Genomic DNA, 16,126 nt, shown 5'->3' on the forward strand with positions numbered 1-16,126 from the left:
TTCATCTGAAATTATTTGTTTCATGATCTTGGGATTCTTGTATTTTTTTAAATCCTTTTAATAAGTAAATGTCTTTCAGAATTATATACTTTGCCTTGCAATGTAACACAGCTTACGTTTAACTCATTCAAGGTGTGACCAATAGAGTAGAGAGTGAAATAAGCACTTTAAAATAATTTATTTCAAAAGACATCTACACTGATTGACAGATTAACATGATCACTATATAAAATATTTACATGAAGCACCACTTGCCAAAACGGCACAATTGCCTGTCTAAGAAGCACGCTAAAGAGTGACGCAAACCAGAAAAACTTTGACAACATAACAGCCTTCAGTTGTGTTGATTTGGAAAGTAGAAGCTTTATATGCTGGACTGAGGAATCCACATGTGCAGCTCACTAGTACATTATTGGTGCTTATGTGCAGATTGAGGCAGATTAAAGTTGGTCAGGGCCACCTCACATTAAGACAGGCAGCAGCTGGACTGTTTGGAAACGCCTCCCTGTGGATTGAGAAGACAATGAAAAAACAATTAGAGATCAAGTATTCAATCACTGTAGTAGTATCTAATTTTAAAGCTAACTAGAAAAACTCTAGCTTTGGCTAACTCTTGCTCATTTAGTTGTTTCAAGACAGCACAAAGGATTGCATGTTGGTGAATCAACCAGGTTTGTCTGAGAAAGATGCTAGTAAATATATTATTATTATTGAATAATTCTGTCATGAAAACAAGTTTATTACAGCTACTATTTAATTGATCAATATTTCAACTATATCATTAAAGGTTAATATAAAAACTGCCTAATGCACAATTTAAATGAACTTAATATTCATTTTAGTGTTGATGAAGATCCTGTTTTTGGTAGAATATATATTTAGGTGAATCACCATTAACAAGATGATAGTTATACAACTATCATGCAAATTTGTATTCAATTTCATATTATAAAATGCAATTCATGGAATCATCTTTTCTCTTATTTGAAATTATTATAACACGTAAACCTAGGCCAGTTCAATTGCAAATATTGATAGACAAAACATATCGTTTTAAATAGTACAATGTTTTTGCATTCCCAGATGTTACCGCTCACCCACTTTCAATGTGTCAGATGTTGATTCTTCATAACATTTAGCTACATGCTTAAATACTAACCATTTCAGTATTTTTCAGTATGCCCAGCACCCAAAAGATTAGACATAAACAGAGATGCCCCTTGGGCTATGTACCTAGATGAGGTCCTGTTAGCATAGCATAGCATGCTACTGACTGTAAGGGTTTCTGGCTACCTGTCTCTGCTGCTGTCGCCTGTATTCTTCCTCACTAGCAGCGAGAGCCTGAGCCATGGCCAGATCCTCCTGCTCCTGAGGACTGAAATGCACACAGTCAGTTATCAGCATCGATTTAAGTAAAAAAAAAAAAAAGGAAATAATAAAACTTTTTGCTTAAAGGGATACTTCACCTCTGGGAAGATGAATGTGTATTTAAAATAGGTCATTTAAGTAGAAGAAATGTGAAGAAATTTTTGAATTTGGAGCTTTCTAGACTGAGAAAAGCCAGAAAATGTATTTTTGGCTTATGTGGATGAAAGACAACAACTCCCAGAATGCACTTGCTTCGCTGCCTTAGGAGGCCACGCCTACTACCGGTAAGAGTGCGCAGTTGTAAACAACAAAGCTAGCCTACATGATGAGTTTGCGAGGGATTTAGAGATCGTCCAAAATGTCCGGGATTCGGCTTTTGCGTTCTACAGTCGCCATTCATCATGTTTACTGTGGCGAGCAGGACGAGGCTGACGGCCGCGGGAGAACAGCGCGAGGCCGGTGGCGTCATTACTGAGACGCGCCGGGTCTCGCATCTCTCACGGAGGAGCAGGAATTTTTCTTAGCAATGGTAAAACGCACATCAACCGATCACTTGTTTAGCGTTCATGTAAACACTACATTCAGATTCACCAATCGGAATGAATTCAGTTAGATTGAAAGGTGTGCATGTAAACAATGAATGGCGACCGCAGAAAGCAAAAGCTGAATCCCGGACATTTTGAACGATCTTGCCCGCCAGACAAGTCCGGGAAAAGGAGAATGGTAACCCCTACTACTCAGCTTTCTCCTACTATTCAGCTTTCTCCACAGAACAAGAGCCTGCTAGCTTAGCTTCCAAAGAAAGACGGCTGACACTGTGTACATTCTGTGAGTGAGATCCCACCCTCTATGGGCGGGCTGAAAACATGCGGAACAACACCTTCTACTGGCTGTAGTCTTTAGCCTCTGGCCAGAAAATCCTCCGATGACGCAAAATGACGATTTTTGCGTCATCGGAGGATTTTTTCCAGACAAAAAATACATAAATCTCTTGTCTCAGGGGGATATGAGGGGGGAAAGCATGGTAATTCGAAAATACTACAGGTTTTCTACTAATACAAAGCTTAATGCTAAATCCTGAAGTAACCCTTTAAATTCACAGCTGGCAAAATGGGCTTTTAATAAAACTTGGCTGCCTATACAGTAGAAAGGCAAAAAAGAGAAAGAAACCAGTGCTACCTAACTAGAGAAAACAGAGAAAAGAGGCTGTTGTCTTCCTTTTTGCCAAATAGGTAGGAGAACTTCAACACCCATAATGCACTTGCCATCTAAGACCACTCCCACCAGTATGCTGTGGATACTCTTACCAGAGTCAAATACCACCTTGCTTTAGTAGGAAATGCTTCTTAGCAAGCTTTTAGTCATAATGGCATCAACCTGTATTGTTCACGTGGGTGCAAGAATTCAAAGCGCGTTGTAGGCGGTGGCTAAAAGCTGCAAAGAATGGTAAATATGGAAAGAATGCCTGCAACGGAAAACCAAAACAATTTTTTTTTTTTTTAACTCTGGTTGTAGTCAACATTTCAAACAGGATGACTACAAATATAGTGTTTTATGCCAAACGAAGAGGAAAAAAACTGAAAGAAACTGCAGTTTCGCCCAACCCCCCGAATCAAAACGCCGTCGTGTACAGGTACAGGAAAATTCACACCACCAGACACTGACAGATGGCAACAGACAGTTCGTTGGGTTTTGTCTGAGCCTGTTTTCGCCGATTGAACATGCTGAATCTGAATTAGACAGTCTGAGAAGTGACGTGCTGTAATCTGGTGACTGTCGCCATTGGTCCGCGTCTATCAGTGTGAGAACACATTGGCCTTAAAGATGAACTGAACTGAAAGAATCAACATTGATAACGTGTTGTTTATGACAATTAAAAGTAAATTACACTAAATTTTTTTTTACAAATATCAATATATATTTTGAACATCCAATAGTATACATGTATATGCGAGTAATTTATAGATGTATATGCACGTGTGTTATGTAGCCTATGTATTGATAAGCGAAGTTTGATTTAAATCCTATGTGGCACCTCATACAATTGCGTGAGTCTCACGGTCAGTGCGTGAGAGTGGGCAGCCTTCTTTTACTTCAGGCAGTGACTGACTGGCAATGAGTCTCTTCATCAAAAGAGACAATTAACTAATATTAGTCTCGTTTGAGCCTGTGAGGGACAGGCCAGTAGTACCTGACTACCACCACAAGGAGGACGATCAGTTTCAGGCTCCACCTACAGTACAGGATCTTTTGGGGGGAAGTGACTGGTGTGGGTGCGGGCGCTGCCGGAGCGTGGACACTGCACCGGAATCGATCTGTTGCAGAGAGGTCAACCTGGAACATTTATTTTTGAAATGCGATGTGGAATTAGACCATATTGCATATATATTGATATAGTTCAAATTTGTGATCCGCGCCCCCGCCCCTCCTTTTCCACTCTGCGTGCGTGTTTAGAGCATGTTATGTTATGAGAGGCTAATCATGACTATTTCAGAAAACCCAGCAGGAACTACCAGGCAGTGACATAAGTGTTCGCTGAAATAAAGTCTTTCACCTCAGAAAAACGGACTTTCTTGTCCTGTCAGCCGTTATCCTGTTCTCGTAGCGCACATTCTTCAAATGCACGCACAAATGCAGCGGCGCGCGCTGTATCGCCTACTGATCAAGTGCAAAAGAAACTATGAGCATGCAGCGCCGTTACGTTGTAAATTACACAAAATAAAATTAATGCAGGTATGATACAGATTGAATTTGCAATGTACATAGTCAATTATTATTGGAGCAATACTGGTTCATGGTGTTATAAGAGGGAAATGTGGTGGGAGGTTGGAGGGCTGTAGCCTGTCACTCATTTATTGTATACAAGCACATTATGCATTTTAGTAGAGACTGCGTATATATGTCGTGTGCATTTAGAGAAAAATACTAAAACATGGTTGAGGTACTGTGCGTTTTAGAAAATCGAGGCAGATAAATGGCAAATGTGATTGGATGAATTCATCCAATGGGATGGCTTAAGTTAGCTGCACGCAAAATGTTAAAATCAAAATACTGCATGGCCGGTTACTGCACAGATACCTCTTACTATGGACCAAGCAGCTAACGTTAGTTCTGCGAGTTGAACTCCCAGCATCAACAATGTTTCCTGACACGATGAACATCAGCTAGCTTCAGGGTGAGTAGAGAGGGACATTGGGATTCTGTTTACAGACCTGCAGCGGTTTAGTTAGCTGCTAGTAAACGCATTATTATCGATCTGTGATATCATCAGAGTCATGATTTATTTATACAGTTTATATGGTCGGAGTAGTGGCTAGCTTGTGGAGTTCGACAAAAGTGCTTCCAACGTGTTTAGCTGCTTGCTCTTTACCTAGGTTGGATCGTTTGGTGTCTTTCAATGAATGCTGAGTGTGTCAGTCTCAGTTTTGTTGAACACTATAAAGCCTAACGTTACACGTTGTATGTGTGTGTAAGTGAATATGTACATCTTTTGTGTATGTGACAACGTTACATCCAGCCCTTTGCTTAGTATACTTGCTAGCATGACAGTTAACATACTTCTCTGCCCTCTGCCTGACGTGAGCGTTTCAGCGCCCTGTCTCTGTCTGCTCTGCTTGTGTTGGTTAGCAACAGAGTAGCTTACCATGCCAGTGACGTAATGGAATGCTGAAATCCAACATGGCGGCGCCCGTGTAACAACAACAACAACATTTTCAACACCATTTTATCCCTTTTAACAAATTCTGCCATTTTAATAATTGTACCAATGAGAATAAATAAAATACATCTGTTATATCAACCTTAACTCAAATTTTCAGTTCAGTTCATCTTTAAGCTGTTGCCTTAGTATTCCATTTTTAACATAATGTTGTTTTAAGAGTATACAAAGTAAGATACAATTTTCATTTTTGATAAACCTACCCTTATAATAACTGTTCTGTTAATAACCCTCTGTCCATCCGACAACGCAGAAGTATAATCTGTAGTTTTCACAAAAGCCCTGACCGTCAAAAGTCCTTTTGCTGACAAATAAACGTAAATATCTCAGTCCAGGTAACACGGAGAACAAATAACCATTGCTCATTTACATATACTACCTACACTGTAACAATACAAAGCGGGTTGAAAATCGGCAGTTACCCTTCAACATTCATTGCATAAATGTTCAAATGTATTGCATCTAGCCACAATCTTCCAAACGTTCCAGAACCGTTAAAAGAACCAAATGTCAAAATATTATCAATCATTTAATCTGATACTGTTTAACAATAGTAATTTTAAAAGTCTAAATGTTTATTGTTAGGCCAGAAGAGTTCAGAAATACCTTAGAGTAGGCTGGCTTGTTCGAGCAGATTCAGCCAGTGACATTTCTAATGCTCTCTGGAGGGCCTGCTCCTCCGTCTGTGAAGTAAAACAACAATGCATGGTTCAAAGACACTCAAAAAGACTTTTAAAAACACTGTAAACCTTTAAACTATCTCAAAATGAGCAACGCACCAGCCCGCCTTGATATGACACTGATGAGGGAATTACATTCTGTGCTGTGGGAGACACCATGGGTGGAGATGCAGGAGATGTCCATAGTGCACTGAGGGGCAACAGACAGTAATTAGTACCTGAGAAAACACTCAAAACGTGTGTCATGTCATTTCAATTGCCGTTCAAAAGTTTGAGTCAGTAAGACTTTTTAAAAGTAATTAATGAGCAAGGATGCATTCAACTGATCAAAAGTGAATTTAGAAGGTTACAAAAATTTGCATTTCAATTAAAAGCTGTTCTTTTAAACTTTACATCCATCAAAGATACTATTCATGTTTTCTATCGTGATTGTGAAAAATGTCACCATTGTAGTTCATTCATGCTGCATCAGGAATTGCCATAGTAACTCGCATTCGTTCAGGGAGAAAACTTAACGTAATACATTTTTTTCGCCTTTTCTAGTGTAAACAATGAACAACAAAGAAATGGCTCGACTTCTTTCAGATTGTTGAACTCATGTTTGTATTTGGACATTTCTACCATGTGACGGCTTATGCAGCAGAGCGCCCATGTGACACTAACTGAAGACTGGAGTAAAGATGCTGAAAATTCAGCTTTGTCGTCACAGGAATACATTACATTTTCAACTATATTCAAATAGAAAAACTTTTTTTTTTTGTGTGTGTGTGTGTGAAATTGTAATATTTCACAACATCACACTTTTTACTGTATTTTTGACCTTGGTAAGCAAAACATTTTTTCAAAAACATCTACAACCACAAACTTCTGAACATTAGTGTATATTCACTTGACATTTCTGAGGGCATCGCTTACACCAAAAATGCTTACCTGCTGCTCTGAGGTCTAGTGTTTCCAGTTACTCCATTAGACATGGCCCTAGAGCTCCCTCTAGTGGATGATGCCCCAGAGTTACTAGAAGAGGAGGCTTGAGCCCTCAATAAAGCAGCATGCCTAAAAAAACAAACCCCACTATTACTAGTGTACTAGCCCTCCATAAAGCATAACTTATCATTATTACAAATAAACTACTATGCTTACCCTGTTTTGGAGACCGGCTTGCTGTCAGTCTTACAGTCATGGTCGAGAGGATGTCTATGTTTGAGACAGTAATTCAAGTGGCACTGGTCACATGTCACCCGAATCATTTCCTTCTGCTTACAGCCGCCCTTGGAGCATTTATTTGTAAAGATCTGTTGGGGGAGGGGGGACAATCAGGTCAGTATAGATTTTGTTAAGACATATTTTCCTGTAGCTGTAATTTAATAGTAGTATTTCCAGACTATAATTCTTTTGAAGTGATGGTGCTTTATGTAACGCTATCCAGTGTTAAGTGATAAATCCCATTTGATATTTGTACTGGCTACTGTATACAGGCCACCATATAGATTTTATCAAAGAATTTGATGATTTTCTAATGGAATTAGTACAGGCTGCAGACAAAATCTTAACTGTTGGTGATTTTAATAAAACATGTAGATAATGAAATAGATGAATTGGGATTGTCATTTACAGGCATTCTAAACTCTACTGGAGTTAGACAACACTTTGTCAGGACCCACTTATTGTCGTTATCATACTTAAGATGGCGTTGAAATTCTGCAGCAGAGCAACGACATCTCAGATCATTATCTAGTCTCGTTTATACTACATTTAGCCAAGGCTGCGGAACCAATTCCCTGTTACAAATATGGGAGAACTATCACTTCTACCGCTAAAGATTGCTTTAGAAATAATCTTCCTGATCAGTTTCTACTCCTCTGCATTCCAGATAGCTCAGAAGAACTGGATGTTGCAACAGAAACTATTGACTCTCTTTTCCAGCACTTTAGACAACGGTTGCTCCTTTGCGCTAAAAGAAGATAAAGCCCCGAAAAATGGAGCGCAGCTGGAAGAAAACAAAACTAGAGGTGTTTCGCATTTTGTGGATGGAAAGTGTTACTGCATACAGAAAGGCCTTCAAAACTGCTAGATCTGCTTACTTTTCAACTGTCTTAGAAGAGAACAAAGACCACAAGAACCAGACAGGTCCACCGCACAGACCTATGACCAGCTTCGGCTCCATACCGGTGTGATGAATCCGATCTTCAAGCAAAAGGAACTGGATGAATATTTTGAATGCTACCGATTCCGATCTGATTTCCGACTTGTGATGCAGCCTGAATCACGGCCAGTGGAGAACTGGCACCCCGACTGAACATGGTTTCTCCAAAGGTTTTGTTTTTCCCATTCTGTCATCTGATGGAGTTTGGGTTCCTTGCCACTGTTGTCTCTGGCTTGCTTAGTTGGGGACACTTAATATTCAACAATATTATTGATCTGACTGTACTGACGCTGTAGTATGAGACCTGACCTGGATGACGGCTTTTTTTTTTTTTTTTTGCAAAACTGCTTAGAATAAATGAACTAATTTAATAATTGATCCATCCATTTTTACAATGGAACTGAATCAACACTGAACTGATTTCAGCTGAACAACAGCCAGAGTGCAATATTTTCCTATTATCACTGTAAAGCTGCTTTGACACAATCTGTATTGTATAAAGCACTATATAAATAAAGGTGACTTGACTTTTTGCTTTCGTGCTACCTTTCGTTTCCTCTGAGCAGGGTCAGATTTGCAGTCTCTGTCTATGTGTTCCCCAACTTTGATGTCTGGCATTTCCCCTCTTCTAATGGGAATGGGGGTGTTGCACAACGGACATACAGGAACCTGGACATCCTGCACAAGAAAACAAACATGTATCAGCCACAACCTGCATGATTTAAGCATTAGTTAAATATACAATGGGGCAAGATTATTATTCATTAGACAATTATACACACCTTCTTATATGATGAAGTGCACTTGTGATTTGCATAAGTTATGTGGTCTTTGCAGAAGATTTCTTCACAGGCATCACATTTCATAGGAAGAAAATCTGTAGTGTACACACACACACACACACACACAGGACATTATGAAAAGACCCAAAAAGTGTTATACATCAACTAACACTGAATCACTAAGAGCATACAGAAGATACACCGACCTATATGGGTTTTTCAGTCGGTGATGGCTGTTCAAGTGTGTGTAAATAATTGATGGCAAATAATATAACTAATCGCTGAAACTACACAACATAAATAAGGGTACAATTATCAGACAATGTTTTTGATGAACTTGACTGAATACGGCACAATTAATTGACCCAGCTGACATACTGGTTTATCACATGACTAGACTGGTGGTTATAAACAAGGTCAGACAAGAGGAAATGCCACACCTAATGTAATCGAATGTATTTGCCATTCACCATGTAAAGTCCATATACAAACATTAATAATTCACATGCTGTACAGGGCTCAACAATAAGGATGGCCTAATGGTAGAAACAGCAAGAGTGACTTTTGATAGGCTTAGAAGCATTAGTTAAAAACAGGTTTGAAATGATCAACCATTTTTGCCCAGAATGCCATCATGTGTATATGAATTTTTATTCCATGCTCTCCAATTCTGATTGGTCAATCACAGTACTTCAGAAAATGGCCAATGCCCAAAGCAACACTGTATAACTGACCGCTCATCCACAACAACTCAACATTCATATTCATTCATTTATTTATTTATTTATTTGGTAGACAGTTTATAAGTAATAAGCAGACTAATGATTATCATCACCATGTCTGGTTTACATTAGTATTTACAAAGCTGTCATGGAGTTTATAGATGTACAAGTTTCAACTATTATTGCCAAAGAAAGAGCTAACACTGCAGGCTATATAATTGTTTTCGTGAAATAAAGTAAGGCCTGTTTCTAAATGATAAGTTTGGGGTCTGTTAAAAAAAAAAGGTCTCTTCTGTTCTGCCTCACCAAGGATTGAAAATTCAGTAAAAACAGTAATATTGTGAACTGTACTACAAATATATTTTAACAATGTAATTTATTCTTGTGATGACAAAGACTTCAGTCTCACGTGATCCTTCAGAAATCATTTTAATTTTATGATTTGCTGCTCAAACTTTATTCATATTATGAATTATATTAGAATGATTTGTGCTGCTTAATATTTGTGTAAACCTTTATACATTTTATTCAGGAATCTTTGAAAAAACAAAGTTCAAAAGAACAGCATTTATTTTAAAGTGATATCTTTTGTAACATTATAAATGTCTTTACGGTCAACTTAATTTGTCCTTGTTGGAAAAAAGCATTAATTTCTTCAAAATAAACAGTCTGACCCCAAACATTTGAAAGACACTGTATGTTGTTAAAAAAATGGTGTATCATTTTTTTGAGGCCAGTGAAAATGTTGACAGGCAAAGTGACAAGTCAGACCAGGCCAATAAGACTACTAGGCCTTGACTGTTGAGGCCTGCTGCTATATTGGACACTGTCACAGTGTGTAATCTGAGAGAAAACACATACCGAGACGTTTGCAGGTCTTCTCTGAGCAGTGCTCCCCGAGATCAGGAAACTCCATGGCACAGCGGTGAAAAGCCTTCAGCTGCTGGACTGGAGACAGAAAATAAAACCATCACCTCTGACCGACAGTGAGTGAGCTGTTGTCATCATACCAATCAACCAAGCTGCCAATACAAACATCATGAATCAACCTAAAGAGTAAAACAGGCTTTAAATGCCGAAGAAGGCCTGTCAAATAGTTGAGGTGATCCATCCTGTTTAGCACGACAAGCTAACGCCATTACGTAACTTTAACTGTTGTCTATCTGGAAGCGGCTTCACTTTGAGCGGCGATCCGCTAATGCTGAATCATAACTTACAGGATTAGGAAAATCTCAATACTACAACTCTCAACTACGTAACGTTATTTATTATAAACAATTAACGTTATACAAACAAACACTAACTTAAACGTTATTAAAACGAGATACAATACAATAACATGATTTAGTTAAAGACCGAACCGGGAAAGGTGAAATAAAACGAACGTTAATAAATGTAAGTCAAAATCGCGCGATGTAACTGTTAAATAACAGCTAACGTTAACGTTATACAGAAAAACAAAAAAAAACAATATCTGGTTGTCGTGTTTTACTTAAAAAAAAAACGTTATTTTTAACCAAGGTATTTCACTTGGCATGACCGTAAATGTGTATCTTACCGAAATTGTACGCAAATCCACTTATATTGGTGCCTCCAGTCCTTTCTAAAGCCTTTCGCTTCGAACAAGCACAGCCAGTTTGTTTGGCGTTTTTCTAGTCGTCTGCGGGTTTTTGAGATGTCATCGCTGGAGGAGATGAATCTGGCAGCAACAGGGGATTGTATTTTCAAAATAAAAGTAAGTTAGTCGAGGTCTCTAAACACTGTTCTGTAGTTTATGGCTGGGTGTCCCAAACCAGCACGTAAGTTGTTTATTTCTACTGTCTTGGAAAGCCCTTTATCGTTGTTGCTATCATACACAACGTATGATTATTATGATAGCATACAATGCAGTCATTAGTTACACAGTAAGGCCGGTTCTCACGTTTTAAATGTTAAAACCGCGAGACGCGGGTCAGTGAAACAAAAATCGTGGTCTAGAAACGCATTTAAAAAATAAAATAAAAATTGGAACTTATATTAACTTAATACCGTGTCATGCGCGAGACGCAACGGTTAAAGGCGTCTGTCTAGCGCGTGTTGAGATTGAGAAGTATCCAGTGGAATGGTTTTGTGTGAACGGCCCCTAACAATGTTAGATGCTCTACATTGCTTTTCATTGTGCACTCCCATCTTCCAATTGAAAATCAATGCATGGGCATTTGCTTCTCTTCCATAAGGGATATCAAATAATATAAGTTCATGAATATTGATTTCTGCAAAACCGATTTGTAAATTCTGTAAAACTATTCAGTAGAAGCCTATTCTTTAGGCTATTCAAAACTATAAATACAGCCACTTGACATTACAGGAGCTATACAATTGCACCAATTTTAGTAGCCTATTATTGATAGTTTACTGCAGTGCCATAGGGAATGTCGGTCCGCTGTTCTGCAGAGTTTAGTTCCAACCCTAATCAAACACACCTGAACAAGCTAATCAATGTCTTCAGGATTACCAAGGCTACAGGCAGGTGAGTTTTTATCAGGGTTGACTTGGAGCTAAACTCTGCAGGACACACTCCAGGACCCTCCAGGACCGGCGTTCCCCATCCCTGCAGTATTTGATGCCAAATAAGGGAACATAAATCTTGTTCTCTTAAAAAAAAAAAAAAAAAAAAAAAAAACAAACATATGGATTGTGTCATTTTTGGCTCAAATAACTAATAAACTATTTTATAAACTAATCTGCGTTGTTATTTTATATCACGAGAAAAAAATAACACATTAGCTTCCACTGGCATTTTATAGGACTTTTACGAGTGGAAAGCAGCTTGGCAGAATTGTGCTTCCGGTACTGCGGTATTAAATGTTCCTTATCGTTTCTGGCTTCCGGCGGCCTTTACCAACACGCCCTGACTAGTCACGCTCTGGCTGACGTAATCACGTTATTGCTGGAGATTTCCAGAAAATACCACAAGAGGACGTGATTCAGCAATTTTCTTAGTAAAAAGTAAAAACAAATCACTACCATGGCGATCTCGAATATTATTTGAATACAAGACGACACATTTGATATTACATTTGATTGCGCTGTAGTATTTTTTTCGTAAGAGAAAAAAAAAATATATATATATAACTGAAAAGAATATGGATGCATATAATAATAATAATAATAATAATAATAATAATACAAAAAATGCAATATATATATATATATATATATATATATATATATATATATATATATATATATATATATATATATATATATAAGTTTAGATGATCAAACTATTAGATATGAGATCAACAATGTAGTTTGCATGCTCTGTGACTAAAAAGATGAATTTTCATTTAATTTCATTCGGATATAATATTTTAATCATACTGTTAACATCAAGAAATAGAAAATATCATCTCAATCTGTTCATGAAAAAAGTTGTAATCACAAGAAATATTAAATTATCAGAAGGTGGCTATTCTCTCTGGAAAGTGCTGGAAAGGTAATTGTCACAATGACAGTGCTGGAAATGACTCTGGAACATTGTGGCTGCATATGTGTCATCCCTTGCTGAGCAATAAAGGCTGTGTTCTCTCTTTTTGACTCTTGCCAGGTCTTGTATACATCATACCAGTTATCAGATGAGGAGTCAGGACTGGGGTCACCTGTCAGAATTTCAACGGCTTGGAGAAGAGGTGTTAGAAAAAGGGACCATGGTTGCTGTAGATCTGTTTTGTTCTAATACTTCCTGTAACAAAAGAGAAGGTACAAGCAAATTACCATCAGAAAAGTATTACTTGCATTACTTGCTATGACAATATTTGGTCTTGAGAACAACATAGGCAATAGCAATCATTAGGAAAAACAATATTCTTTAATGGAACATCACAAGCTGGAAAAGGAAAATATTTTTTGATTGTGTGTGTGTGTGTGTGTGTGTGTGTGTGTGTGTGTGTGTGTGTGTGTGTGTGTGTGTGTGTGTGTGTGTGTGTGTGTGTGTGTGTGTGTGCCCGTGCCCTGCATCTTTTCACCACAAGGTGGCAGTAATGTTATTTTCTTATAATATTTGAGTGGGACCTACAACATATCCTTAAAATGTTATACTTTTAATATTTTTTAATTATTCGTCATTACAAATATGCCTGTAAATGTATACATAATATGGTTTCAATATTACTATCAAATTATGCTAGGGGTGAAACTGTCAATATAAGAGTTTGTTTTCTTAGAGAGATCAACAAAATCAAAAACAAGCATTATTTAGTATTATGTTTCAGAATCTGTCATGCAAGATTGACGTTCTGTTCAATGTTTACATCTATAACCCGTAGAGCATCAATCCAAAGTTTTGCCACATTTGCTCGGTATAATTTACTATAAATTAGGCATAAATGCCTATTAGTAACATTTGATAAATCCCATGAACTGGGGAGCTGACTGTCATAGTTACAAAACAGCACCAATAGAGAAAGTCAAGATAAGGACATGGTGTGTTTTGTTGTTGTTTTTTAAAGGTGATTTCACTTTTTGTGTTTAATCTTATGTTTTGTTGCCTTTTTTAGTCTCAAATGTAAGAGGGGCAATAACCTAGTTATTTTCATACAAGTTCAACCAAAATAAAAATTCTGTCATCATTCACTAACCCTCATGATCCACACCTGCAGGACTTTAATTCTTTATATAAAAGAAGATATTTTGAGGTCAGAGGGGTCGTCCAATGCTCTTCAAAACACGAGGGTGAGTAAATGATGCCAGAATTTTCCATTTGAAGTTGAACTATCTCTTTAAAAGAGCTTGAAAAAGCAATGCAGTCAAGAAGATTAACAGCTAATGTTCAGGCTGTGAAAACACATGGATTCTGAAACCCTCAATAATCTCTAACAGGTTAATTAGTGTATTGATCACTCAAGCAATGATCCAATTTAAAGATCTGAAATTCCTATATTTGCAGAATAGGTTTACACAACACGCATAAACACCCTCGCATTTAAATAATCCAAAACAAAGAGCACCCAGTCGTCGCCTCTCATTATGCAACAGTGCTCAGTCATGCTCCTGGAGGCCCGTGTAAAAGATCACTTTCGGAGCTCATCTCCGATTCTTCCCTGGTACAAGAGCACCTGGCTCATAAGCTGCTAATTTTGCTGCCAGATGGCACCTCTCGGAGAACACCTGCTTCATCATCGGGATTCCTTTACGTCGCTGAAACTCTGTCTGCCTGAATAGTAAAACGATTGCAATAATTTCATATCCGCTTATTAACCCTTCTTTGCAAGAGCAAACGTTTATGCCTACAAATGTGCGGTGGCTTTCTGCCAAAAAGTCTCCCTAGGTCAGCCTCCATTTCTCTGTGCGGTGACACTGTCTGTCAAATAGCATCATAAACGCGTTTGTTTAGGGGCCGCTCATCACCGTTTCTCACTCACCCTGTCAGCGGTGTCACAAATTTCCCAGGTGTCCAGTACTTGCAAAGCATTTCCCTTTTTTTATAGGTGTGTTTGACATTCCGGGCCTCGTACGCACATTCACACTTTCTAAACTGCGGGGGTTTCCTGCTGAAATGTGACTATCTACGCTGAGCACTAAAATCCTCATAGGCTCATTGGTGTGAGATTCAGAGGGACACAACGCAAACATTATATATGAAAATTCTTATAGTCCTGAAGATGTTGCTGCAAAGTTATACTGACAGTAAGCAATTAAGCAAAAAGCAATTGAGTCTTATAATGAATTCACACAGCCATAATGTAAAAAAAGTTGCTGCCTTAAATTAAGTACAATCAACTTGAATGTTTAAGTCATTTCAACTTAAATTGCATTAACTGAGTTGAATCTTGTGTAACTTATAAACAAAGTTGAAAATTGCAAACTTATTTTGATGAGTTAAAGCAATGTAAAAACATATGTTGTTATAAAATTGACATTTGGTTATTTTAAAAGTGCATGATCAAACTTAGTGACCCAGCGGTGACCAACTCCTTGAGTCCAACTATAAACAAATAAGTCTTTCTTTGTTTTGTCCTTACATTCAGTTGAGCGCATCCAGAAATATAAGCTAGGCAGTGACTCTAAATTGGATAGTAATTACTGCCACGACAAATTGAAGGGAAGCAATCCAACGTATTTTCTATTATGAGATAGTATTATTCTTGGTTAATAATCCCTTTATGCATGATTGAATTTTGATAGGCTGTCTGAATGATAATTGCGCGTAATAAACCATTGCATCTGAAGGCTTGTTAAGCTTTTGTGATTGGGCATATCAGTATTTCTTATTAAGAATTGCAAAGCAGGTTTGGATGTGTACATTTTAGCCCACTGTTAGTATAAATGCCTGCAAAAGCTCTACACAAAAAAGAAGGTCTAATTTACCTAAAGTTTGTGCTAAGATGTTAAACACTTCTAAAAATAAAGGTTGCAGTTAGAAGGGTTTTCAGACTCTTAAAAAAAGCTTCAATGGGGTTCTATATAGAACTCTAGGGTGTTCTAGGGTGTCCATGTCTTAATGATTGCATGACACTTTCATGTAATTCTCAGACATAAACACATAATTCTCAGCAGACCCAGGTATAGATTTATTATAGCCATATACACTGTAAAGTTATATGATCGATAAGTTATGACATTGCTATAACTTTCAACTTTTTTAAGTTACAAGATTCGCCTATTTTTAAAGTCAGTTTAATGTAATTTAAGTTGAAATGACTTAAACATCCAAGTTGTTTGTAATTAAAAAT

At 37.7% G+C, this 16,126-nt stretch overlaps 2 protein-coding genes across 5 annotated transcripts in view; both read right to left on the bottom strand.

Annotated features, from left to right (window-relative positions):
- Positions 1–161: 161 nt before the first annotated feature.
- zfand2a (zinc finger, AN1-type domain 2A) lies at positions 162–11,905 on the bottom strand. 4 transcript variants are annotated; one of them, XM_081378745.1, is made up of 11 exons: positions 11,876–11,905; positions 10,972–11,112; positions 10,275–10,361; positions 8,692–8,786; positions 8,456–8,587; positions 6,907–7,058; positions 6,697–6,819; positions 5,866–5,956; positions 5,693–5,769; positions 1,294–1,375; positions 162–505 (listed from the first exon to the last, which is right to left on the bottom strand). In XM_081378745.1, the coding sequence occupies exons 3-11, from the start codon at positions 10,327–10,329 to the stop codon at positions 467–469; spliced, it is 846 nt and encodes a 281-aa protein (XP_081234871.1). In that variant the 5' UTR covers positions 10,330–10,361; positions 10,972–11,112; positions 11,876–11,905; the 3' UTR covers positions 162–466. The 4 variants fall into 4 exon arrangements, with proteins under 4 accessions (XP_081234871.1, XP_081234873.1, XP_081234870.1 ...); XM_081378747.1 differs by having other exon boundaries at positions 1,234–1,375; XM_081378744.1 differs by lacking the exon at positions 11,876–11,905 and adding an exon at positions 11,442–11,819.
- Positions 11,906–13,020: 1,115 nt separating this feature from the next.
- micall2a (mical-like 2a) overlaps positions 13,021–16,126 on the bottom strand; it is a 116,975-nt gene continuing 113,869 nt past the window's right edge. The window contains exon 19 of the transcript XR_014031077.1: positions 13,021–13,137. The gene's annotated coding sequence lies outside the window, so the exon portion shown is untranslated. The remainder of the gene's footprint in view (positions 13,138–16,126) is intronic.

Source organism: Scardinius erythrophthalmus, assembly GCF_964197995.2.
Source record: "Scardinius erythrophthalmus genome assembly, chromosome: 1".
In the NCBI taxonomy this organism is placed as follows: domain Eukaryota; kingdom Metazoa; phylum Chordata; class Actinopteri; order Cypriniformes; family Leuciscidae; genus Scardinius; species Scardinius erythrophthalmus.

Coding starts and splice junctions, on each gene's coding strand:
- zfand2a (XM_081378745.1), bottom strand. CDS start 10,329: ATGGAGTTTCCTGATCTCGGGGAGCACTGCTCAGAGAAGACCTGCAAA. Junction 8,787..10,274: donor GAAGACCTGCAAACGTCTCG/GTATGTGTTTTC, acceptor TGTACACTACAG/ATTTTCTTCCTATGAAATGT. Junction 8,588..8,691: donor GCACTTCATCATATAAGAAG/GTGTGTATAATT, acceptor TTTCTTGTGCAG/GATGTCCAGGTTCCTGTATG.